The sequence below is a fragment of the Hyperolius riggenbachi genome, chromosome 12 (genome assembly GCF_040937935.1).
Source record: "Hyperolius riggenbachi isolate aHypRig1 chromosome 12, aHypRig1.pri, whole genome shotgun sequence".
NCBI lineage: Eukaryota > Metazoa > Chordata > Amphibia > Anura > Hyperoliidae > Hyperolius > Hyperolius riggenbachi.
In genome coordinates this window covers 219,813,316-219,834,644 of record NC_090657.1, presented here as the reverse complement: position 1 = coordinate 219,834,644, position 21,329 = coordinate 219,813,316, and the positions used below count along the sequence as shown (strand labels likewise).

Genomic DNA, 21,329 nt, shown 5'->3' with positions numbered 1-21,329 from the left:
CTTGGGTAGAATTGATATGGTGCCGCCAAGTATGAGATTGCTGTGCAGTGATGACTCTAATACTCCTCCATTCATTACCTGAATAACTGGCTCTTGTTCCTGCACGCCACCCTTCAGACACTCCCTCCGTCACAGCTGGCACTGCTGCTGCAACAGAGGAAGTGTCAGGAGGATAGAATGTAGCATGAAGCGCTAAGAGAGTCATCCAAATAACAATGCTGCTGTCTCACACAGTCTGGTACCTTTCTGCTTCTCCCAAGCATGACAGCTACAAAGGGTTAGAAAACACCCAGTGCTAGATAATTCCCAAGCACCTGGGCTCTAGCCACAAAAAATTCTAGTTACACACAATACAATTTGAGATTTATGGTCAAATGTTGATTGAAAATCAGATGAGATCTGTTGGAAATAGTCGATCTGACAGTAAATCTGTCAGAAAATTGTCTCGTGTGTACCTAGCATTAGGCTTGAGACCCACTAGGAGTGCTTTGCAGCAAATATAAAAAGCAGTCACCATTTACCAAATTGCAGAAGTGCTGCCACTGATGTGGTTGCTCCCAAAATACAGCAAGCAGAGTTTTGCAATTCCAATGCCACAATTGGGACCACCCTCATGGACCCACTGGGGTAGCACTCGCCGGGTCTCAAAGCTCATCCATTTATGCATTGGGGCATTATAAAATCCACGTTTAACATCAGTGCACAGGGTTTTCACAACTCACATAGGCCTCAATCCACTAAGGCAGTGCTCCCCAACCCTGTCCTCAAGGCCCACCAACAGTGCACGTTTTGTGGAAATCCACATCAGCTCTACTGAGACACTAATTACCTCACCTGTGCATGCTTGTGGTTTCCTGCAAAACATGTACTGTTGGTGGGCCTTGAGGACAATGTTGGGGAGCTCTGCACTAAGCAGTTTAGACTAGTCTGATGGTTTTCAGTCTACTGCTGTTTAGACTAGTCTGATGGTTTTCAGTCTACTGCTGTTTTGGTCAGTTGCCTCAAAGGGGAATTCATTACTGAATGTTTTAGACCTGGTCTAAAACATTCGGTAATTAGATCGGTAAAGCAGGGGAAATGATCAAAAGACGCAATTCACAAACGAGTAGCTATGGTTGACATCCTTCTCCTCTGATGAGCTCTCCTCTGCATACAGTTAACCTCTTGAGAACCATGGTGTTAAACCCCCCTAGTGACCAGGCTATTTTCTACTTAAAGGGGAACTTCAGCCTAAACAAACATACTGTCAAGTTACATTAGAATAGATAGGTAATATAATCTCTTACCCACCCTGTTTTAAAAGAACAGGCAAATGTTTGTGATTCATGGGGGCTGCCATCTTTTTGGTTGAAAGGAGGTGACAGGGAGCATGCAACAGTTCCAACTGTCCTGATCACCCCTCCCAGCTGCACACGCTAGGCTTCAAATGTCATATTCAAAATGTAAAAAAACAGCAGAATGATATCAGAAATCCCATCATGCTTTGCACAGCATCAGGGGAAACCCGCCTGGGCAGTTTTCTTCTGTGCAGCTAAAAATGAGGCTTGTATAGGAGAAACAAAGTTCTGATGCTGTGAAACTGTTAAAGAAACACCAAGCCTTTTCAGTGCTGCTGAGTCAATTTTAGTCCGGAGGATCACTTTAAGTGGCCACTGCAGTTTTAAGGCCAAGCTGCAGGGCTGCACAACACACCACACAAGTGCTTTCCCCCCCACCAACAGAGCTCTCTGTTGGTGGGGTCTGATCGCCCCATCTGTAATTTTTTTTTTTTTTTACAACCCCCTCCCCCAGCTAATCTCAGTGATCGGCTGTCATAGGCTTCTGCCTATGAGAGCTGATCGCTCTCTCATCCCCCAGGGGGACAGCCGTGTTATACAGCTGTCCAGTACAGCACTGCTGCTGATCGCACCGCTGTACATGTAATTACACGGCAAAATACCGCTCGTAGAATGAAGTTGGAGCTCCACCCACCAAGCAGGAGATGTGCACAATCTCCTGCAAACTGCTGCCCCAGGACTTTACGGCGATTGGCTTTAGGCTGTCCTGCGGCTACCGCCACGCCCATCAGTGTGACGCAGTCGGCAAGCAGTTAAACTCCTGCACAATTAATTCAAAAGGTTCCATCCACACAGAAGTACTTTACCGACAGAAATCCGCTTCTCTAATCTGTCAGAAAAAGTGGGTGTGGTTACTCATTTGCCTTTGAGAATTGCCTCTTGATCATTTCCCCTGCTTTACAGACCTAATCACCAAATGTTTTAGACCAGGTCTAACCATCACCAAAGCATCAGTAGACTAAAAACCCATCAGTAGACTACTCTAAACTGCTTAGTGAATTGAGACCATTGCCTTTTAAGCACAGATTCACCATTTGAAGCAGTAGGTTAAGGATTGCTAGCTCAGAGTTCCAACCCTGTCCTCAAGTACCACCAACAGTGCATGTTTTGCAGAAAACCACAAACATGCACAGGTGAGGTAATTAGTGGCTCAGCAGAGCTGATTAACCACCTCTGTGGATTTCCACAAATTATGCACTGCTGAGGGGCCCTGAGGACAGGGTTGGGGGGGGGGGGGGAGAACACTGTGCTAGGGTATTTAAATTTATTAGTGCATGCATAGGACATTTGATTCACTCCTGGCTTCAATGTAAGACAAAAAGAATTGCTCTAGCCTGTTTAGTAAAGCCTCCTTTCCACAAACTGTGCTCAGCAAGCAGTTACCAGGCAGCAGTCAGCAGTTAGAGTTTGAGAGACATTTCACTGCCTGTAAACAGTTTGTGGAAAAGAGGCCTAAGTCCTTGGGGAGCACTCCCGGGTGCCCATTAATGGTACAAACAACCTCTAATGAGGGACTACATAAAGTGTCCATATATTAAAGAGGAACTCCAGCCTAAACAAGCACTGTCATTAAGTTACATTACTTAGGCAATATAATCTTACCCACCCTGTTTTAAAAGAACTGCAAAGGTTTGTGATTTAATGGGGCAGCCATCTTTTTGGTTGAAAGGCGGTGACAGGGAGCATGAGACAATTCCTGTGTCCTGATCACCCCTCCCAGCTGCACACTCTAGGCTTCAGATAACATTTGAAAAAAGAAATTGCACCAAACCAGCAGAAGGAGAACATCAGAAATCTCATGCTTTGCACAGCATCAGGGGAAAAATGCCAGGGCAGTTTTCTTCCATGCAGCTAAAAATGAGGTTAGGGTAAGAAAAGCAAAGTTCTGATGCTATGAAACTTAAAGAAACACCAAGCCTTTTCAGTGCTGCCGAGTAGCTTTTTAGTCTGGAAGTTCACTTTAAGGCTTGGTTCCCACCTGCTGCTGAATACATGGCCAGCGGGAGCAGATTGTGTAGTGTCCACTGTGGCACGGCTGGAGCTCAGGGCAGGTGCATTACCCCATTTGGGGGAAAGTGATCCATCCATGGACTGCTTACTGCAGTGGATCCATTGCAGAGTACCAAGTGTGACCAGCTCACTGAGTTTCGCCATGATGCAGAGAACAGATAATGTCATCAATTCACTAAGCTTATCTCCTGTCTTTAATAACGTTTCTATAGATATCACCATGGTGATGAGGCATGTCGTATTCGGGAAACATTTTACCTTAAGCAAGCCTTAAAGGGATACTGTAGGTGGGGGGTGTCAGGTGAAAATGAGTTTACCTTACCCGGGGCTTCTAATGGTCCCCTGCAGACATCCTATGCCCGCGCAGCCACTCACCGATGCTCCAGCCCCGCCTCCGGTTCACTTCTAGAATGTCAGACTTTAAAGTCTTAAAACCACTGTGCCTGCATTGCAGTGTCCTCACTTACCCTGATGTCACCAGGAGCGCACTGCGCAGACAGACCATACTGGGCCTGCGTAGGTATGCTCCTGTGACATCAGCGGGATTGACACGGCAACGCAGGCACAGTGGTTCAGACTTTAAAGTCTGAAATTCCAGAAGTGAACTGGAGGCGGGGCCGGAGCATCGGCGAGTGGCTGCACGGGCACAGGATGTCTGCGGGGGACTACTAGAAGCCCCGGGTAAGTTCAACTCATTTCCCCCCCAACCCCCCTACAGTATCCCTTTTAAGTTAACACTTCTGTCTTTACATTAGGGTGAGATCTCTAAAGGTAAAAACTCTTCAAATAGCTCCAGAATTCTAACGTTAAAGACAGGCTGTTCATTAACCATCTTAGCGGTATGGACGAGCTCAGCTCGTCCATCACCGCCGATGGCTGCCGCTCAGGCCCTGCTGGGCCGATTTTGTTCAAATAAAGAGCAGCACACGCAGCCGGCACTTTGCCAGCCGCGTGTGCTGCCCGATCGCCGCCGCTCTGCGGCGATTCGCCGCGAGCAGCGGCGAAAGAGGGTCCCCCCAGCCGCCTGAGCCCAGCGTAGCCGGAACAAAAAGTTCCGGCCAGCGCTAAGGGCTGGATCGGAGGCGGCTGACGTCAGGACGTCGGCTGACGTCCATGACGTCACTCCGCTCGTCGCTATGGCGACGATCTAAACAAAACAAGGAAGGCCGCTCATTGCGGCCTTCCTTGTTTATTCTGGGCGCCGGAGGCGATCGGAAGAACGCCTCCGGAGCGCCCTCTAGTGGGCTTTCATGCAGCCAACTTTCAGTTGGCTGCATGAAATAGTTTTTTTTAAATTTAAAAAAAACCCTCCCGCAGCCACCCTGGCGATCTTAATAGAACGCCAGGGTGGTTAACTGCATGTGAAAATTACAGAGGAGGTAACTTAAGGACTGAAGTGATGAGAACTCTCGCTGTTAAAACTTCTCTACACCTTAATAAGGCAAGATTGGTGTGGTGGTAAGTTTTCTCTTGCCGTATCTCCAGCATGATCTTAGTGAATTGCAGCCAATCTCTGTTCTCCACTCAAGTTGGAAACACAGCCTAAGGGCTCAGACACACTAAGGCCCCATTCACACGAGAGTGTTTTGCCAGCGATCTCAACAAAACGTTCAAGTGCTAGCACTGTAAAACCCTAAGGGCCTGTTCTTACTTGGGCAATTTGCGTTAATTGCCGGTGATTAACGCAAATCGCCAATGTGTAGCCTGCACCATTTTCAGGAGATTTCCCGGCAAACATGTTTCAGTGCTATAGAAGCGCTAAATGCGATAAAAAAAAACAACAAAAACGCTGCAGTGTTCAGTGATTTTTCTGCGTGAAATCACAGAAAAATCACTCCTGCAAAGCTGGTGCTTTCAAGTGTGAATGGGGCCCAAGAGCTTTTCCGAGTGCTTTTTGGCCTTCAGAGATTTGACAGCTCCCATTAAAATCATGATTTTTACCACGACTCCCGTCAATGGGAGAGGTAAAAAGCTCTCAAAGCTCTGGAGGCCAAAAAGCACTTCTAGCGTGTCTGAGCCCTAACTGTTTAGGCCTCTACACCATATATTAAAGGATTCCAGAGCCAAAATGCTCTGGTAAAAATGTAATATGCAGTGCTTAGCGGGTTAAAAGTAGATACTGACCACATCTCGTTTCCTGCAGGTCAGCCACCAGTCTTCTATACATCCTGGTGACTTGGGTGACCTGGACAGTCTGCTTCTGCCAGGTGCTCACACTCCCACCTCCTCTGTCCCAGCATCTGCACATCACTGAAAAGCAAGAGCCAGATCCTTAGTGGAGTTATGCTCACTTAGCATCTGACGCTTGCTTTTCAGTGGACTTTTAACCCCCTAAGCACTGCAACTGAAAGGATACCAGAGCCAAATGGCTCTGGTAGAACCAAGATTGTACAATCAAGATTGCATCTTTGATGGGCACTTGAACACTCCGTGGTAGCCTACTAAGCGCATCCTTTTACACTAATGCGCTTTGCTATCCATTTGTAATAACTACACCAGTCAAAAATTCTGTGGCACCCTGACAGACACAAGTTAAAGAGACTGAAGCGAGAATAAATCCCGCTTCAGAGCTTATATTCAGCAGGGGCATGTGTGCCCCTGCTAAAACGCCGCTATCCTGCAGCTGAACAGGGGTCCCTTACCTCCCAAATTCCCTACTGCAAAATCAACGACCAACTTGGTCGTAGATTTTGCTGCTGTTGAGGCAGGGCTAACGGCTCCAGCCCTGCCTCAGCGGCGCATCGCCGCCTCTCCCCCATCCATCTCAGCGAAGGAAGACTGAGAGGGGCGGGGGAGAGGCGGAGATACGTGCTGACAGACACGTGTGAGGCAGGGCTGCGTGCATTAGCCCTGCCTCAAACAGGAAGAGATCCCCGTGAGTAGACGAGGGGATTTAGGGGTAAGGGACCCCCGTTTAGCCATGGGATAGCGGCATTTTAGCAGGGGCACACATGCCCCTGCTGAATAGAAGAGCTGAAGCGAGTTTTATACTCGCTTCAGTCTCTTTAAATGACAGGCCGTTTCCTTACAAACTGCTGAAGAGTGGGGGTAAAATACTGAACATCTCGCTTGCAGTACAAGGTTACTGCAATTCAGAATAGAGCCAATCCCAAAAGACCTGCCCAATACTAACTTGCATAGAATTTGCATGCAAGGAGCCATTTGCACCTCATTGACCATCTACTCAAATGCAAATTGGATGCAAGTCAAAATTGTTTCTTATTTGCCATCTCCATTCATGAGTGTTTTACCACACAAACCAGTATTTCCCATGCCAACAGCCATTGTTAAAATTTGAATAAAATAAGTTTTGGTTTCAATGGTGATGTTTTACTTTGCCATCATTACTGCTCCTTTGTGACTTGGGCCTATTGTACAGCAGCCAGTTAGTGGAGCCGACTCCTGGACTGACCATATTCACTTAATAAACCCAACTCAAACCTTTGAATTCATACACATGTATTGTGATGTTTGTTACCAAAAGTCCTTTGAGAAACCCACCAACAAGCTGCTGATCAGTTACAACCCATCCGAGGTATTGCATGGATCTCTTCGTTTCTAAAATATATTAACATAATCCCGCCCAACATTACCTCACATATACCGTAATCCAAGGCTGGGTACACACTACGCATATGGAGGTGGTAGCGTTTGATAGGACAGATAGTCTGCACTGCTCCCCTGGTCTATTGTGGTATTCAATGCACTTGGGAGCAGATTCATGTCAGTCATGTGAGAGACACCCTGTGCATTGACAGGCCCATAGGAAAGCAGGTTTCATTCTGCTTATCTGTTGGTCCTCCACCCTCCCCTCTGGAAGACAGTCCAGCAGTACACCTAGTGTGACCACCAGCAGCTACAGTAAAGGCCTGATCCTCTGTAATTTACTGATCATGCAACAGTAGAAACATGTTCTGTACCTCAGCTGTGTCTGCCCCTTACATATTTACAAAGCTGCTTTCAGTGTCCACTTGGGGCAGTGTGTTGCTAATAGTTAATCTAGCTAATTTTATGTCTATCTAACCCCCTCTCCCCCAACCATGAAATAGATTCCTAACCTGGTCCACCCCAACACTAACCCACAAAGCTTAATTATGTCTAAGACATCTCCAGATTGGCCATCTAGTAGCCAAACCGCGTCACCACCCAAAATAAGCACCCCCAAATGCCACAGTTGCAAATATTCAATGCAGTCTATGGCAGTGCCTACAATAGCCAACATGACCAATCCAACTGATCTGTGCCTTAAGCAACCAGTTGCTGGACTGGTGTGCAAATCAGCATTGTAAAGAGGAGGAACTAACAGTGTCACACCCTCAAAGAGGGAAGGCAAATGCAGGGCACAACCCCCCCCCCCCCCCCCCCCCCCTTTCTTGAAATTTGCAGTCGTTACAAATCCACGTGAGAAATACCACGTCCTTCCCAATGACAGATCCAAGGCTCCACAGAACAGAGCAATGAAAGAAGACAAAAAATTCCTCAAAAAGTTTGCAGACCAAAAAAAAGGGGATTTAATGATTACAACACTTGCTGTGCCTGCCTTGCAGCAGGGGTAGGTTGATAAAAAAACAGCATTGTACATTGGCATAGAGAAGAAACAGGAGGCCTCCCAACCGCCTGACTTTGAGAGAGAGAGCACATGGCGTCAACGTCCAGTAGGGAACAGGAAGGAACAAACACTTGCCATTTTTTCCATAGGAGTATGGTACAGTTCACCCGTCGTGTCACTCAAGACATTTATCCCAGAAAGAAACTCCGTACAAAATGAAAAAAATAGGTCTGCGCAATTTAAAAAAAAAAAAAGCAACTTTACATGAGTTTAAAATCTATAAAGAAATAAAAGCCAAAAAAGGAAAAAACTGTAGAAAGGACTTCCAGAGCCGTGATGAAAGTGCAGGGGATTAGCTGGTGTCCATCTGCGGAGAGAGAAAGACGTGAGACATGGGAAGGAACCTCACACAAGTTAAACAGTTGCTTAGGCATCAGATGCTGTAAAGAGGCAGGACAGCTGCCCCTACACAAGACATGTCACATCTCAGTCCTGTGTGGGGGAGGGGCATTTGACTGAAAAAAACTAGCATGAAATCAGATTTCTTCAACTTAAAGCAGTATAAAGCCCTGGCATATTCAACACACCGTTTCCTACTTTATATGCCATACGGTTATCTTTGCTTCTGTGCATAAGTATTCATTTATTACTTATAGGTTCCCAAAAGTACAGTTTTTTTGCTTTGTGAGCAGACTTTGCATTTTATTAATAACTGGTTTTATTCATTCAGGCAGACATGCTTTTGACTGTTGAGCAGCTTCTCCCCAGTCAGAGAATGTGTCACATTCCTCACTTGATACAACACAAGATAACATTATCTAAAGTGCAGATGCCTCCACATTTCACTGCACTTTAAAGAGACTAACAAATTTTTCAGCCTTAGTTCTTCTATCCTATAAGTTCCTATGCCTGTTCTAATCTGCTCTTGCTTACTGCAGTCTTTCCTAACTGCACTGTCTCTGTAATAAATCAATGTATCTTTCCTCTGTCCTGTTTGTCGGGCTAAGGCTTGATTGTGTGGAATGTGCAGGGCTGCTTGTGATTGGTAGAAGCGATACACTCTCTGCAGGCCCCCTGCACACTCTGAATGACTCACACACTATGCTTAGCTGAGCCTATTAGAAGCTGGTTAGTTTGTAAACACTGCCTAAAACTGTTAATTACAAGCCAGGATTGCAGCAGAGAGTGGCAGAAACAGCACAGAGGGGCACAGGAGAAAATTAATAGAATGGTATGCTTTTTATTGTAAGAATATTAGAGTACAGATTCTCTTTAAAGCTCTGTGTGTAACCAATGCTGGTCTAGTAAAACAAAAAAAAAAAAAAACAAAAAAAAAAAGCTGGTTGCATATAATATGCTGTAAACAATGTTTTGGAGCAAAGATGAAATGCAGGGTTATATTCCGCTTTAAGAACTATGGTATCCAGAAAAGTAATTTTCAGGATACAAATGGTTTCTCAGTTTACCTTCACCTTGCAAAAGCATTTACAGTCAATTTTAAAAGTGAACCACAGGTGAAAAAATTGAAACAATTTATCCTCCGACTCCTAAAAATGACTAAGCATTTCATGGTTTTCTTTTAGATTTACTTTTCACAGAGTAGGTTGAATGTTTTACAGTCTCTAATCAGTGGCAGCCTATTAAGTGTGCCAGAGTCCGAAAAAGGTCAATAGTTCATGTATTGTATCTCTCCCTGCCCTCAGTTGTATTCTGCCAGGAAAAACTTACGGCTGTAATTTGCCCATCAGTGAGGTTTACAATAGCCCCAACAAGGTACAGACAAGACAGGAGCTGTCACCTGCATGCCTAGAAATTAACTTTCAGGCAGCAACACAAAACTATTAAAAACAGCCTGATACTAATGTTTTGTACTGTAACTACATTTCTTGTCACCTATGGCACACTTTAAGAAACTTAAATGAAGGGTTCACCTTTAATTGTGCTAATCTATAAAGCAATTTGTAAGGATTAGTCAATAAAGCAGACCTAATTACACAATCCAATCAAGATCAGTACTTACCCTGGCATTGTAAGCATCAAGTTGCGCATCCAACTCTTCTGCTGATAACTGCTGCTTTGGATTTCTCCCCAACCCTCGTCCGCGGCCCCGATTTCCACCTCGGCCACCACCTCTCCTGTTTCCACCACCGAACCCTGCGGGTCCACCTCTTGGTCTGTTCATTCCACCCCTGACAGGACTGCAATAAAGAGGATATTTAGATTAGACATTGGCACTGGGCAACATCGGTTCACAATTGCAATCATTTCACGGGTTTGCAACCTTCACTAACAAAAAGATATGCGCAGCACTTGATATATGAAATCTAATTTGTGCTTTTATACTAAAAGAAAAATGTTTTGCATAGTTCAAAAAGGAGGGCAGATCCTGATTGATGTCCTGCATCCCCATATGAAAGAATGATCACTGCCCTGACAGGAAAGCAAACAAAATCGCTACAAGATTAGAGGCCAAAACAATAAATTCATGGAATAGGCTACAGGTGCTAAAAATGTAATATATCAGTAAAAGCAAGAGAAGTGGTGTAACAGCACTTACGTCTGTATCGGTCTCCTCTGTGATTCTATCTGTGATGTGACCAATTGAATGTTCATAGGACGACCTGGAAAAGAAAAAAAACAAACATTTCTCATCTGACAAAAGACAAGGCCCACTGGGGGAGCGGGGCAGAGAGAGACAGGCAGAAGACAAGGCCCACTGGGGGAGCGGGGCAGAGAGAGACAGGCAGAAGACAAGGCCCACTGGGGGAGCGGGGCAGAGAGAGACAGGCAGAAGACAAGGCCCACTGGGGGAGCGGGGCAGAGAGAGACAGGCAGAAGACAAGGCCCACTGGGGGAGCGGGGCAGAGAGAGACAGGCAGAAGACAAGGCCCACTGGGGGAGCGGGGCAGAGAGACAGGCAGAAGACAAGGCCCACTGGGGGAGCGGGGCAGAGAGAGACAGGCAGAAGACAAGGCCCACTGGGGGAGCGGGGCAGAGAGAGACAGGCAGAAGACAAGGCCCACTGGGGGAGCGGGGCAGAGAGAGACAGGCAGAAGACAAGGCCCACTGGGGGAGCGGGGCAGAGAGAGACAGGCAGAAGACAAGGCCCACTGGGGGAGCGGGGCAGAGAGAGACAGGCAGAAGACAAGGCCCACTGGGGGAGCGGGGCAGAGACAGGCAGAAGACAAGGCCCACTGGGGGAGCGGGGCAGAGAAAGACAGGCAGAAGACAAGGCCCACTGGGGGAGCGGGGCAGAGAAAGACAGGCAGAAGACAAGGCCCACTGGGGGAGCGGGGCAGAGAGAGACAGGCAGAAGACAAGGCCCACTGGGGGAGCGGGGCAGAGAGAGACAGGCAGAAGACAAGGCCCACTGGGGGGAGCAGGGCAGAGAGAGACAGGCAGAAGACAAGGCCCACTGGGGGGAGCAGGGCAGAGAGAGACAGGCAGAAGACAAGGCCCACTGGGGGAGCGGGGCAGAGAGAGACAGGCAGAAGACAAGGCCCACTGGGGGAGCGGGGCAGAGAGAGACAGGCAGAAGACAAGGCCCACTGGGGGAGCAGGGCAGAGAGAGACAGGCAGAAGACAAGGCCCACTGGGGGAGCGGGGCAGAGAGAGACAGGCAGAAGACAAGGCCCACTGGGGGAGCGGGGCAGAGAGAGACAGGCAGAAGACAAGGCCCACTGGGGGAGCGGGGCAGAGAGAGACAGGCAGAAGACAAGGCCCACTGGGGGGAGCGGGGCAGAGAGAGACAGGCAGAAGACAAGGCCCACTGGGGGGAGCGGGGCAGAGAGAGACAGGCAGAAGACAAGGCCCACTGGGGGGAGCGGGGCAGAGAGAGACAGGCAGAAGACAAGGCCCACTGGGGGAGCGGGGCAGAGAGAGACAGGCAGAAGACAAGGCCCACTGGGGGAGCGGGGCAGAGAGAGACAGGCAGAAGACAAGGCACACTGGGGGAGCAGGGCAGAGAGAGACAGGCAGAAGACAAGGCACACTGGGGGAGCAGGGCAGAGAGACAGGCAGAAGACAAGGCACACTGGGGGAGCAGGGCAGAGAGAGACAGGCAGAAGACAAGGCACACTGGGGGAGCAGGGCAGAGAGACAGGCAGCAGACAAGGCACACTGGGGGAGCAGGGCAGAGAGACAGGCAGAAGACAAGGCACACAGGGGGAGCGGGGCAGAGAGAGACAGGCAGAAGACAAGGCACACTGGGGGAGCAGGGCAGAGAGACAGGCAGAAGACAAGGCACACTGGGGGAGCAGGGCAGAGAGACAGGCAGCAGACAAGGCACACTGGGGGAGCAGGGCAGAGAGACAGGCAGAAGACAAGGCACACAGGGGGAGCGGGGCAGAGAGAGACAGGCAGAAGACAAGGCACACTGGGGGAGCAGGGCAGAGAGACAGGCAGAAGACAAGGCACACTGGGGGAGCAGGGCAGAGAGACAGGCAGCAGACAAGGCACACTGGGGGAGCAGGGCAGAGAGACAGGCAGAAGACAAGGCACACAGGGGGAGCGGGGCAGAGAGAGACAGGCAGAAGACAAGGCACACTGGGGGAGCAGGGCAGAGAGACAGGCAGAAGACAAGGCACACTGGGGGAGCGAGGCATAAGAAAGCACATGGGGACAAAATGCTATGGCCTGAGATCATAGGTTGCAACTTACCATCGAGCGGTACGCCATTATACTGTTTCATAGCTTTTAATGCATCAGCTTTTCGTTCAAAGTGCACATCAGCAGTACCTAAACTTCTTCCAGACCGGTCATAATGTACTGCAGCTTTTTTCAGGGTGCCAAACTCTGCAAACAATTCCTAAGGGACACAAAAACAGGCAATTACTTCATGTCACCATAGATTACGTAAATACAGTAAACATGTAGAATAGGGAGGAACCAAATGCTCAGCATGTTAGAGGAAGTGTAACCAAGGATTGCACTTTATCCCATTTAGTAGCGGATATCCTTTCCCACAAGAAACATTTAGGCTGCTTTCACAGTAGGATCACAGGGCGCTCTGTATGGCTGATACTGTGGTGAGACCCCTCCCACAGTGTGACTTCAGGACCCAGACATCACACTGCATTGTAGGAAACAGCAGTTTCAAACTAGCAAAAAGCAAGCAGTTCCTGCTACAGAGCTCACGTGCCAGCAGTAAAGATGTGGCCATGTGATAAATTCCAGAATGTAAATCAGGAACAGGAAAGATTTTACAATGGACTGACTTAATAAAGTGTAAAAATTACCGTATATACTGGCGTATAAGGCGACTGGGCGTATAAGACGACCCCCTAACTTTCCCACTTAAAATATAGAGTTTGGGGTATACTCGCTGTATAAGACTACCCCTGTAGTAAGTGAGTGTGCCGGGTGCCAGGCAGAGTTGTAATTACCTATACTGCAGCCATCCGGTTAATAGATATAGATCGCACTCTCCCATTTAATAGTCCAGTCCTTACACAGCAAGCGTTCAGGTCCAGAGAGTTCAGTAGGGTGCCAGGCAGAGTTGCATTTACCTAGGCTTCAGTCATCCTGTTAATAGATCCCACTCTCCATTTACCAGCAGCTGCTCGCGCTGGTAGCAGAGCTGTTTCCGGGGTCACCTGACTGGTGACGTGTGCACGCCACCAGTCAGGTGACCCCGGAATCGGCATTGCTACCCGCGCGAGCGGCTGCTCGTAAGAAGCTGGTAAATGGAGAGTGGGATCTATTAACCGGATGACTGAACCATAGGTAAATGCAACTGCCTGGCACCCTACTGAACTCTGGACCTGAACGCTCGCTGTATAAGGACTGGACTGACTCTCGGGGTATAAGACGACCCCCGACTCTTCAGAATATTTTTAAGGGTTAAAAAGTAGTCTTATATGCCAGTATATACAGTAAGCACTTTTTCACTGCAGTTCCTCTTTAAGGACAACCCACACTAGATTCAAGTACCTACAAACAAAATAAGCAATGTCACGCAAATGATATTACACAAGGTACACACCATACAATTTTCTGTTAGATTTACCTGCCAGATCAAAATTCAGATCTGACATGTTGGAAACAGATTTCAAAATAGTTTAACAGTTGTATTTTCATTCAGTTCTATGAAAAAAATCGATTTAAAACAAATTGAAAAAGTAATAAGTTCAGAAAATCGATCGAAATTCAGATTGACTTGTGAAGGGGCGACCTGGCAGGTAAATCTAACAGAAAATTGTATGGTGTGCACCTAGCATAAAGCCCTATCTACACGATACGATTCTTTATGAGATTAGATTACAATCAGATTAAATCAGACATGTCCGATCGGGATTAGATTAGCCATTGTTTTGCAATGGCGAATCGAATCCCGATCGGACATGTCAGATTTAATTGGATCGTAAATAGAATGGTATTGTGTAGATGGGGCTTTACACTGGCAAAAAAGTATTGACAAGACAGTCAATAATTTTTCACCAGTGTTTTTAATACGACACGCAGCAATTCATACTCCATGCCATGGAACACAGTACAGTAGTTTGAAGATTATATACAAGTGGCTGACAGCACAATATGTGCCAGGCTGGTTGATCCGCTGATGGATCCGAAAGAGCCAGACATTGTTCACTCATTGACTTTAGAGCCTTTACACACCAGGGAACTTTATAAGGGAGGAAGGTGGCCAGTAGACATTGAGGTTGGCACGCAACTAGGTCCATGTGTTCAATTTTGGCCACATTGCATTTGAGACACACACTTCGCCTGTATGGTTCACTGCTACTGTATGCGACGGTAATGCAACGTTATTCTGCATTACCACTTTTTTTGCGTTGTGACTTTAACATCGCATTACAACGCAACGTCTCACCGTGAATGCAGCCTCAATCTCACATCTCATTTCCTCTGAAACACAGTAAGGGCCCTTTTCCACCTGCAGTCGCTAGCGTTCACGCTGAACGCTAGCGATTGCTGAATCACAAAACCAGCGATTCCGACGTTTTGCGGCCGCGATTTTGCTATGCTATGCATAGCAAAATCGCGGCAAATATCGCTCCGCCACGCGTTCCGGTAAAAAACGAATCGCGGTAGTGGAAATGACCTACCGCGATTCCTATGTTAAAAAGCAAACCGTAGCAATTGTAAAATCGCTAGCGGTTTGCGTTTTTGCGATTCAGCCAGCGCAAACGCGCTGGTGGAAAAGGGTCCTTAAGGTAAACTCAGAATGTACTCACTTGGATATCTGCATCCGAAACGCCAAAATCCAGATTGGATACAAGTAATTTTCCTCCGGTCTCCACGCCAGCTCCTCCTCCAAACCCACTGTCAAACAGGTCGTGCTGCCATTTATCAGGAAGCTGCTTGGGCTGAAAGAAAAATAAAAATTCAAACTTAAGACATTTATAGAAAGCCAACCTCATGGCTCAACCCTGTAAAAAACAAAAAACGAACATGCAGAGTGGGAGGGTAGTCTTCCCTGGCCATTTGCTTGCCCCAGATCAGGGGCAAAGCCAGAAGGTGCCCAACTTTGCATCACCTCCACACATTGTGACAAGTTTTAAGCAAGAAGGTGAAAAAAAAAAAATACATTACACACCATGAAGTACTGCACAACCAAGATCATTTAATTTTAGACAAGTACAAAGCTAATCAGACATTCCTCAGCCAGCAGTAAATAGCCTTGAGAAGCAGTTACACAATCTTCAAAGCAAGACACCTGCCCTAGATAAAGACTAAAGGTAGCCATACACTGGTCGATTTGCCATCAGATTCAACCAACAGATAGATCCCTCTGTTTAGAGAGGGATCGTATGGCTGCCTTTACTGCAAACAGATTGTGAATCGATTTCAGCCTGAAACCGATCACAATCTGCTGAGCTGCCACCCCCGGGCACCCGCATACATTACCTGAAGCCTGGTCCCGGGCATCTTCTCTGCATCCCAGCATAACTTTCTGTCACCCCAGTGACAGTGGAAGTTATGCTGATGCGGAGAAGATGCCAGCTTTAGGTAATGTATACCTGCGTCGGTCATACACCGCTAGCGATGTGCTCCTTACCCGCGGTGACGGGATCGATCTATTTCGAGCCGAAATAGATTGAAAATTAGTGTGTTGCGTGAACGATTTGACAGCAGATTCGATCCCAGTGATTGAATCTGCTGTCGATCGGCGGGAAATCGGGCCAGTGTATGGCCAGCTTTACAGTTAAACACCGGCTTCCAAAGCCGCATTTACACATGTAGATGTGGCGGCAATGTGGCTTATCAATGCCGCTTAGCATCAGCAGCTCAATTGATAAGATCCGACAGGACGGATCTCCCCACCGCAGATTCCCTGCTCGTTCCCCGCGAGGGGACAACAGCAGGGAATCGAGCAGAAGATAAGCGGCGCCGGCAGGGAATCGAATCCGGCGCAGCGAGCTGGGACGCGACAGGCACACGCGGAAGAGGCGATCCGGCAGCTAATCGAGCCACCGGATCGCAGCCTCATCTACCCGTGTAGATGAGGTTTAAGAAGGGAAAAAAAAAATAAAGACCATTTTCAAATAAGAATATAAAGTCCCCCAGGGATGCAAGAGACCATATTAAAGGTATCCCCAATGCACCATGTCAAAAAACAGAAAAACAAAAAACTCACAATATACAAGTCATGCATGTCCCATGATATGGAGTTACTGCTGCAACTACGCCATCTCTTGCCAATAACAGGACCCATGAATTTGTGGCCTATAGGAGGTGCTCAGTTCATAAGGGAAATATCTAAAATTATAACATCCATTCCCACAACTCTTGCAAATTCAAAACAATACACGTCACAACTTTTAACATACTACACAGTTGGAAATTAAACTTGGAGAATGTTTTGCAACAGTTTAAGCAATTCTGATGGTGAAATAGGAGGAATGATGTTATAGCCAATATCCCACATTTTTGTCTAGCCACAAGAGGCAGAACGGTCACTCTAGATGGTGGCTACTTGCCACCTGTTTATATTAGTACCCCACCGAGGCCAACATTGTTCCCGCAGGAGGGGGGGATGGACAGTCTGCTGAACAGCTGTGATAACTCAACATTAAACAGTATCCAAGTGAAATGACTTGCTCAGCACTGGTGGACACAGGCCACTAAGGTGATCAAGATAGGAAAAGGTTCTAGGTCAAAACTGTAAAGAAAAACATTTCAACCAGACCATCCAACCCATTTACGTACTGCAGTCGAAAAGCCAACTACAATCCTGCACAGTAAAAAAAAAAAAAAACCCTTCACAGCAAACCATGCCCTGCAATCTTACAGTACACAAAACCATAAAGAATGGAAAAAAAATACTGGACCATCCTGCTCCCAAACATAGGGCCAACATAATCATGTAGACTAACATAAGGTAAAGGCCAAGGTATTGATCCCAAGACACTTTACATCTGGAGGTGACGTCAACCAAAGATGGGACATGTAACATGTCATAAGACTTTAATATCTGCCCAATCAAACATAAAAAAAAAAAAAAAGCTCATCAACTCATTGACCAACATTACTAATTCCATATGCAAGTATGCAACTAGTTCACTGCTACGATTAGCAGAAAAACTGTAGGATTCTAAAACTTCTGTGAGATTGGTTCACTGACAGAAGTTACCCTCCCTAGCAGTAGGATTATTACCAGATTTGTGTCTAAAATTGGTGCAACTTCTTTACAAACTTTTAAACACTTACAATCATACTGCTAGACAGATCTGCGGGAGCCCTGCATATTACACACCTTCCCTGGATCCAGCTCGGGATTACCGCTCTAAGCTGCGGATTTATGGCCCGATCCTGACTGAGGGTTACTGCCAAGGATCCAATCACATTTATCTAAGCACTTGGACGATTCCTGACTGAAAATTGTACTGTTAGTGGGCACACTTATACATATGTAGTAATATAGAACACCAATACCCACACCAATCTCAGCCAAGCTACCAGGGCTGGGGGGCTCTGCTCATGGCAGGACCATCACCACCTACAGTGCCCACACACACCATGCCATCTGTGCCAAGCTGCTAGGGTGCTCTGCTCATGGCAGGACTATCAACCCCTACAGTACCCACCAATCTCAGTCAAGCTACCAGGGCTAGGGTGCTCTGCTCATGGCAGGACTATCACCCCCTACAGTACACACATCAGGCTACCAGGGCTGGGGGGCTCTGATCATGGCAGGACTATCACCCCCTACAGTACCCCCACACACCAAGCTCAGCCAAGCTACCAGGGCTGGGGGGCTCTGATCATGGCAGGACTATCACCCCCTACAGTACACACACCAGGCTACCAGGGCTGGGGGGGCTCTGATCATGGCAGGACTATCACCCCCTACAGTACCCCCACACACCATGCCAGCTCAGCCAAGCTACCAGGGCTGGGGGGCTCTGATCATGGCAGGACTATCACCGCCTACAGTACCCCCACACACCATGCCATCTCTGCCAAGCTACCAGGGCTAGGGGGCTCTGCTCATGGCAGGACTATCACCCCCTACAGTACCCACCAATCTCAGCCAAGCTACCAGGGCTGGGGTGCTCTGATCATGGCAGGACTATCACCCCCTACAGTACACACACCAAGCTACCAGGGCTGGGGGCTCTGATCATGGCAGGACCATCACCCCCTACAGTACCCCCACACACCATGCCATCTCTGCCAAGCTACCAGGGCTAGGGTGCTCTGCTCATGGCAGGACTATCACCCCCTACAGTAACCACCAATCTCAGCCAAGCTACCAGGGCTGGGGGGCTCTGATCATGGCAGGACCATCACCCCCTACAGTACCCCCACACACCATGCCATCTCAGCCAAGCTACCAGGGCTAGGGTGCTCTGCTCATGGCAGGACTATCACCCCCTACAGTACCCACCAATCTCAGCCAAGCTACCAGGGCTGGGGGGCTCTGACCATGGCAGGACCATCACCCCCTACAGTAGCCCCACACACCATGCCATCTCTACTTAGCTACCAGGGCTGGGGTGCTCATGGCAGGACTATCGCCCCCTACAGTACCCACACCATGCTATCTCTGCCAAGCTACCAGGGCTGGGGTGCTCTGCTCATGGCAGGACTATCACCCCCTACAGTACCCACACCATGCTATCTCTGCCAAGCTACCAGGGCTGGGGTGCTCTGCTCATGGCAGGACTATCGCCCCCTACAGTACCCACACCATGCTATCTCTGCCAAGCTACCAGGGCTGGGGGGCTCTGATCATGGCAGGACCATCACCCCCTACAGTACCCCCACACACCATGCCATCTCAGCCAAGCTACCAGGGCTAGGGTGCTCTGCTCATGGCAGGACTATCACCCCCTACAGTACCCACCAATCTCAGCCAAGCTACCAGGGCTGGGGGGCTCTGATCATGGCAGGACCATCACCCCCTACAGTAGCCCCACACACCATGCCATCTCTGCTAAGCTACCAGGGCTGGGGTGCTCATGGCAGGACTATCGCCCCCTACAGTACCCACACCATGCTATCTCTGCCAAGCTACCAGGGCTGGGGTGCTCTGCTCAAGGCAGGACTATCGCCCCCTACAGTACCCACACCATGCTATCTCTGCCAAGCTACCAGGGCTGGGGTGCTCTGCTCATGGCAGGACTTTCCAGCAGCCACACACACACACACACACACACACACACACACACACGTGGCTCAGCCAGGCTAGCAGGGCTTCTGACCATGGCAGTGATAAGAGACATAGAGGAATGATAGCAGTGCTGAGCTCCAGCCGCCCCCGGCCTCCCCGATCAGTGTAGGCAGGTTAGCGGGGTATACAGGCCGCACACAGCGCTCACCCCTCCCCCACACTAGGCCCCGACTCCTCTTACCCTGCTGTACGGCGCCGGCCGGCTCCTCCCTCCTCGGTTCAGCATAGGCCTCGTCCTCAGGGGCCCTCCGCCTCCACCGCCGCCTCCTCGTCCCCCTCCTCCGCCCGCCATGCGGCCGACTCCCCCCCGGGCTCCTCCTCGGCCGCCCCGGCCCCTTCCCGCCGGCTTCTGGCTGCGGTTCAGCTTGATGATGTCGTCCAGAGACATGTCCATCTTGTCCCCCATGCTGGCGGCTGCTGTACGGCGATAGCGTGTCCCGGGCGCGGCTTCCGCTCCAACAATACAACGGCCACCACACAGCCGCGCTTATAAAGCTCCGCCTCACGCTGCCCGACCTCACTTCCGGTCGTGACGTCACCGCGGCCTCGGCGCCACCTGCTGCGCGGGCTGCCTGCAACGTGACCTGCGCCCCCTGCTGGGGAGAGAGAGGATGGACAATGTTCTCCCACAGAAACACACTACAGCAGTATTATTATTATTGTTAATAGCAAGCGGTCCCATTAGCATTATTCTTTCACATGCAGCTGATACCAGCCTGAGCAGCACAGAATGGAGAGGATTCATTATTTTTATTATTTTATCAATTGTTCAGCTGCACAAATCATTTAACATAAAAAGCTCAGCTCATCATAACTACATGAAGTGAAACAGACCAAAGATTATTATTATATTATTTTATCAATTTTTCAGCTGCACAAATCATTTAACATAAAAAGCTCAGCTCATCATAACTACTTGAAGTGAAACAGACCAAAGATTATTATTATTAGCATGTATTTATATAGCACTGTTATCTTCTGTAGCACTTTACAGAGTACATAGTCTTGTCACTAACTGTCCTCAGAGGAGCTCACACTCTAATCCCTACCATAGTCATAGTCTATTCTCCTACCATATTATTATTATGTATTTATATAGCACTGTTATCTTCTGTAGCACTTTACAGAGTACATAGTCATGTCACTGACTGTCCCTCAGAGGAAATTACAATCCAATCCGTACCAAAGTCATAGTGTAATGTTCTACCATATTATTATTATTATTATGTATTTATATAGCACTGGCATCTTCTGCAGCGCTGTACAGAGTACATAGTCATGTCACTGACTGTCCTCAGAGGAGCTCACAATCTAATTCTACCATAGTCATAGTCTTATGTCCTACCATATTATTATTATGTATTTATATAGCACTGACATCTTCTGCAGCACTTTACAGAGTACATAGTCATGTCACTGACTTTAGTTTCCACAGAGGAGCTCACAATCTATTCCTGCCATAGTCATAGTCTAATGTCCTACTGAAAAATACTGAAAAGAGAGTCCGGCCAAGAACGCAGGGGGCATAGGAAGATCAGGGAAGCCTTTTGACTATCCAGAGGCCTCCCCCTCCTGAGGTAAGTATCTCCACATTTTATCACTTCAGGTACTCTTCAAGTTGAATTTGTTTGTAAGTCGAGTCATGTTTTGAACATAGTGAGACGTGGGTGAATGACTTAGTTTCGGCCAACTATAGATTGGAAATTATAATATAAACAATGTTTTGCTTGTATGTGTGAAAAATCATGCAAGTCGTTTGGGAATATGTCTGGGAATTAGTGTTGGGCGAACAGTGTTC

At 48.1% G+C, this 21,329-nt stretch overlaps 2 protein-coding genes across 2 annotated transcripts in view; one reads left to right on the top strand and one right to left on the bottom strand.

Moving 5' to 3' along the window:
• Positions 1 to 21,329, top strand: part of ANAPC11 (anaphase promoting complex subunit 11) — a 101,424-nt gene that overhangs the window by 21,591 nt on the left and 58,504 nt on the right. The window lies entirely within an intron of this gene.
• On the bottom strand, positions 7,835 to 20,058 carry ALYREF (Aly/REF export factor). Its single transcript, XM_068263953.1, has 6 exons — positions 19,713 to 20,058; positions 15,090 to 15,221; positions 12,556 to 12,703; positions 10,454 to 10,517; positions 9,917 to 10,094; positions 7,835 to 8,263 (listed from the first exon to the last, which is right to left on the bottom strand). The coding sequence occupies exons 1-6, from the start codon at positions 19,935 to 19,937 to the stop codon at positions 8,249 to 8,251; spliced, it is 762 nt and encodes a 253-aa protein (XP_068120054.1). The 5' UTR covers positions 19,938 to 20,058; the 3' UTR covers positions 7,835 to 8,248.

Excerpts from the sequence above, each read along its gene's own strand:
- ALYREF (XM_068263953.1), bottom strand. The coding sequence starts at position 19,937 with ATGGGGGACAAGATGGACATGTCTCTGGACGACATCATCAAGCTGAAC. Across the intron at positions 15,222-19,712 it reads GGCCGGCGCCGTACAGCAGG|CCCAAGCAGCTTCCTGATAA; the intron begins GTAAGAGGAGTC and ends TTTTTCTTTCAG. Across the intron at positions 10,518-12,555 it reads TAATGGCGTACCGCTCGATG|GTCGTCCTATGAACATTCAA; the intron begins GTAAGTTGCAAC and ends TTTCTTTTCCAG.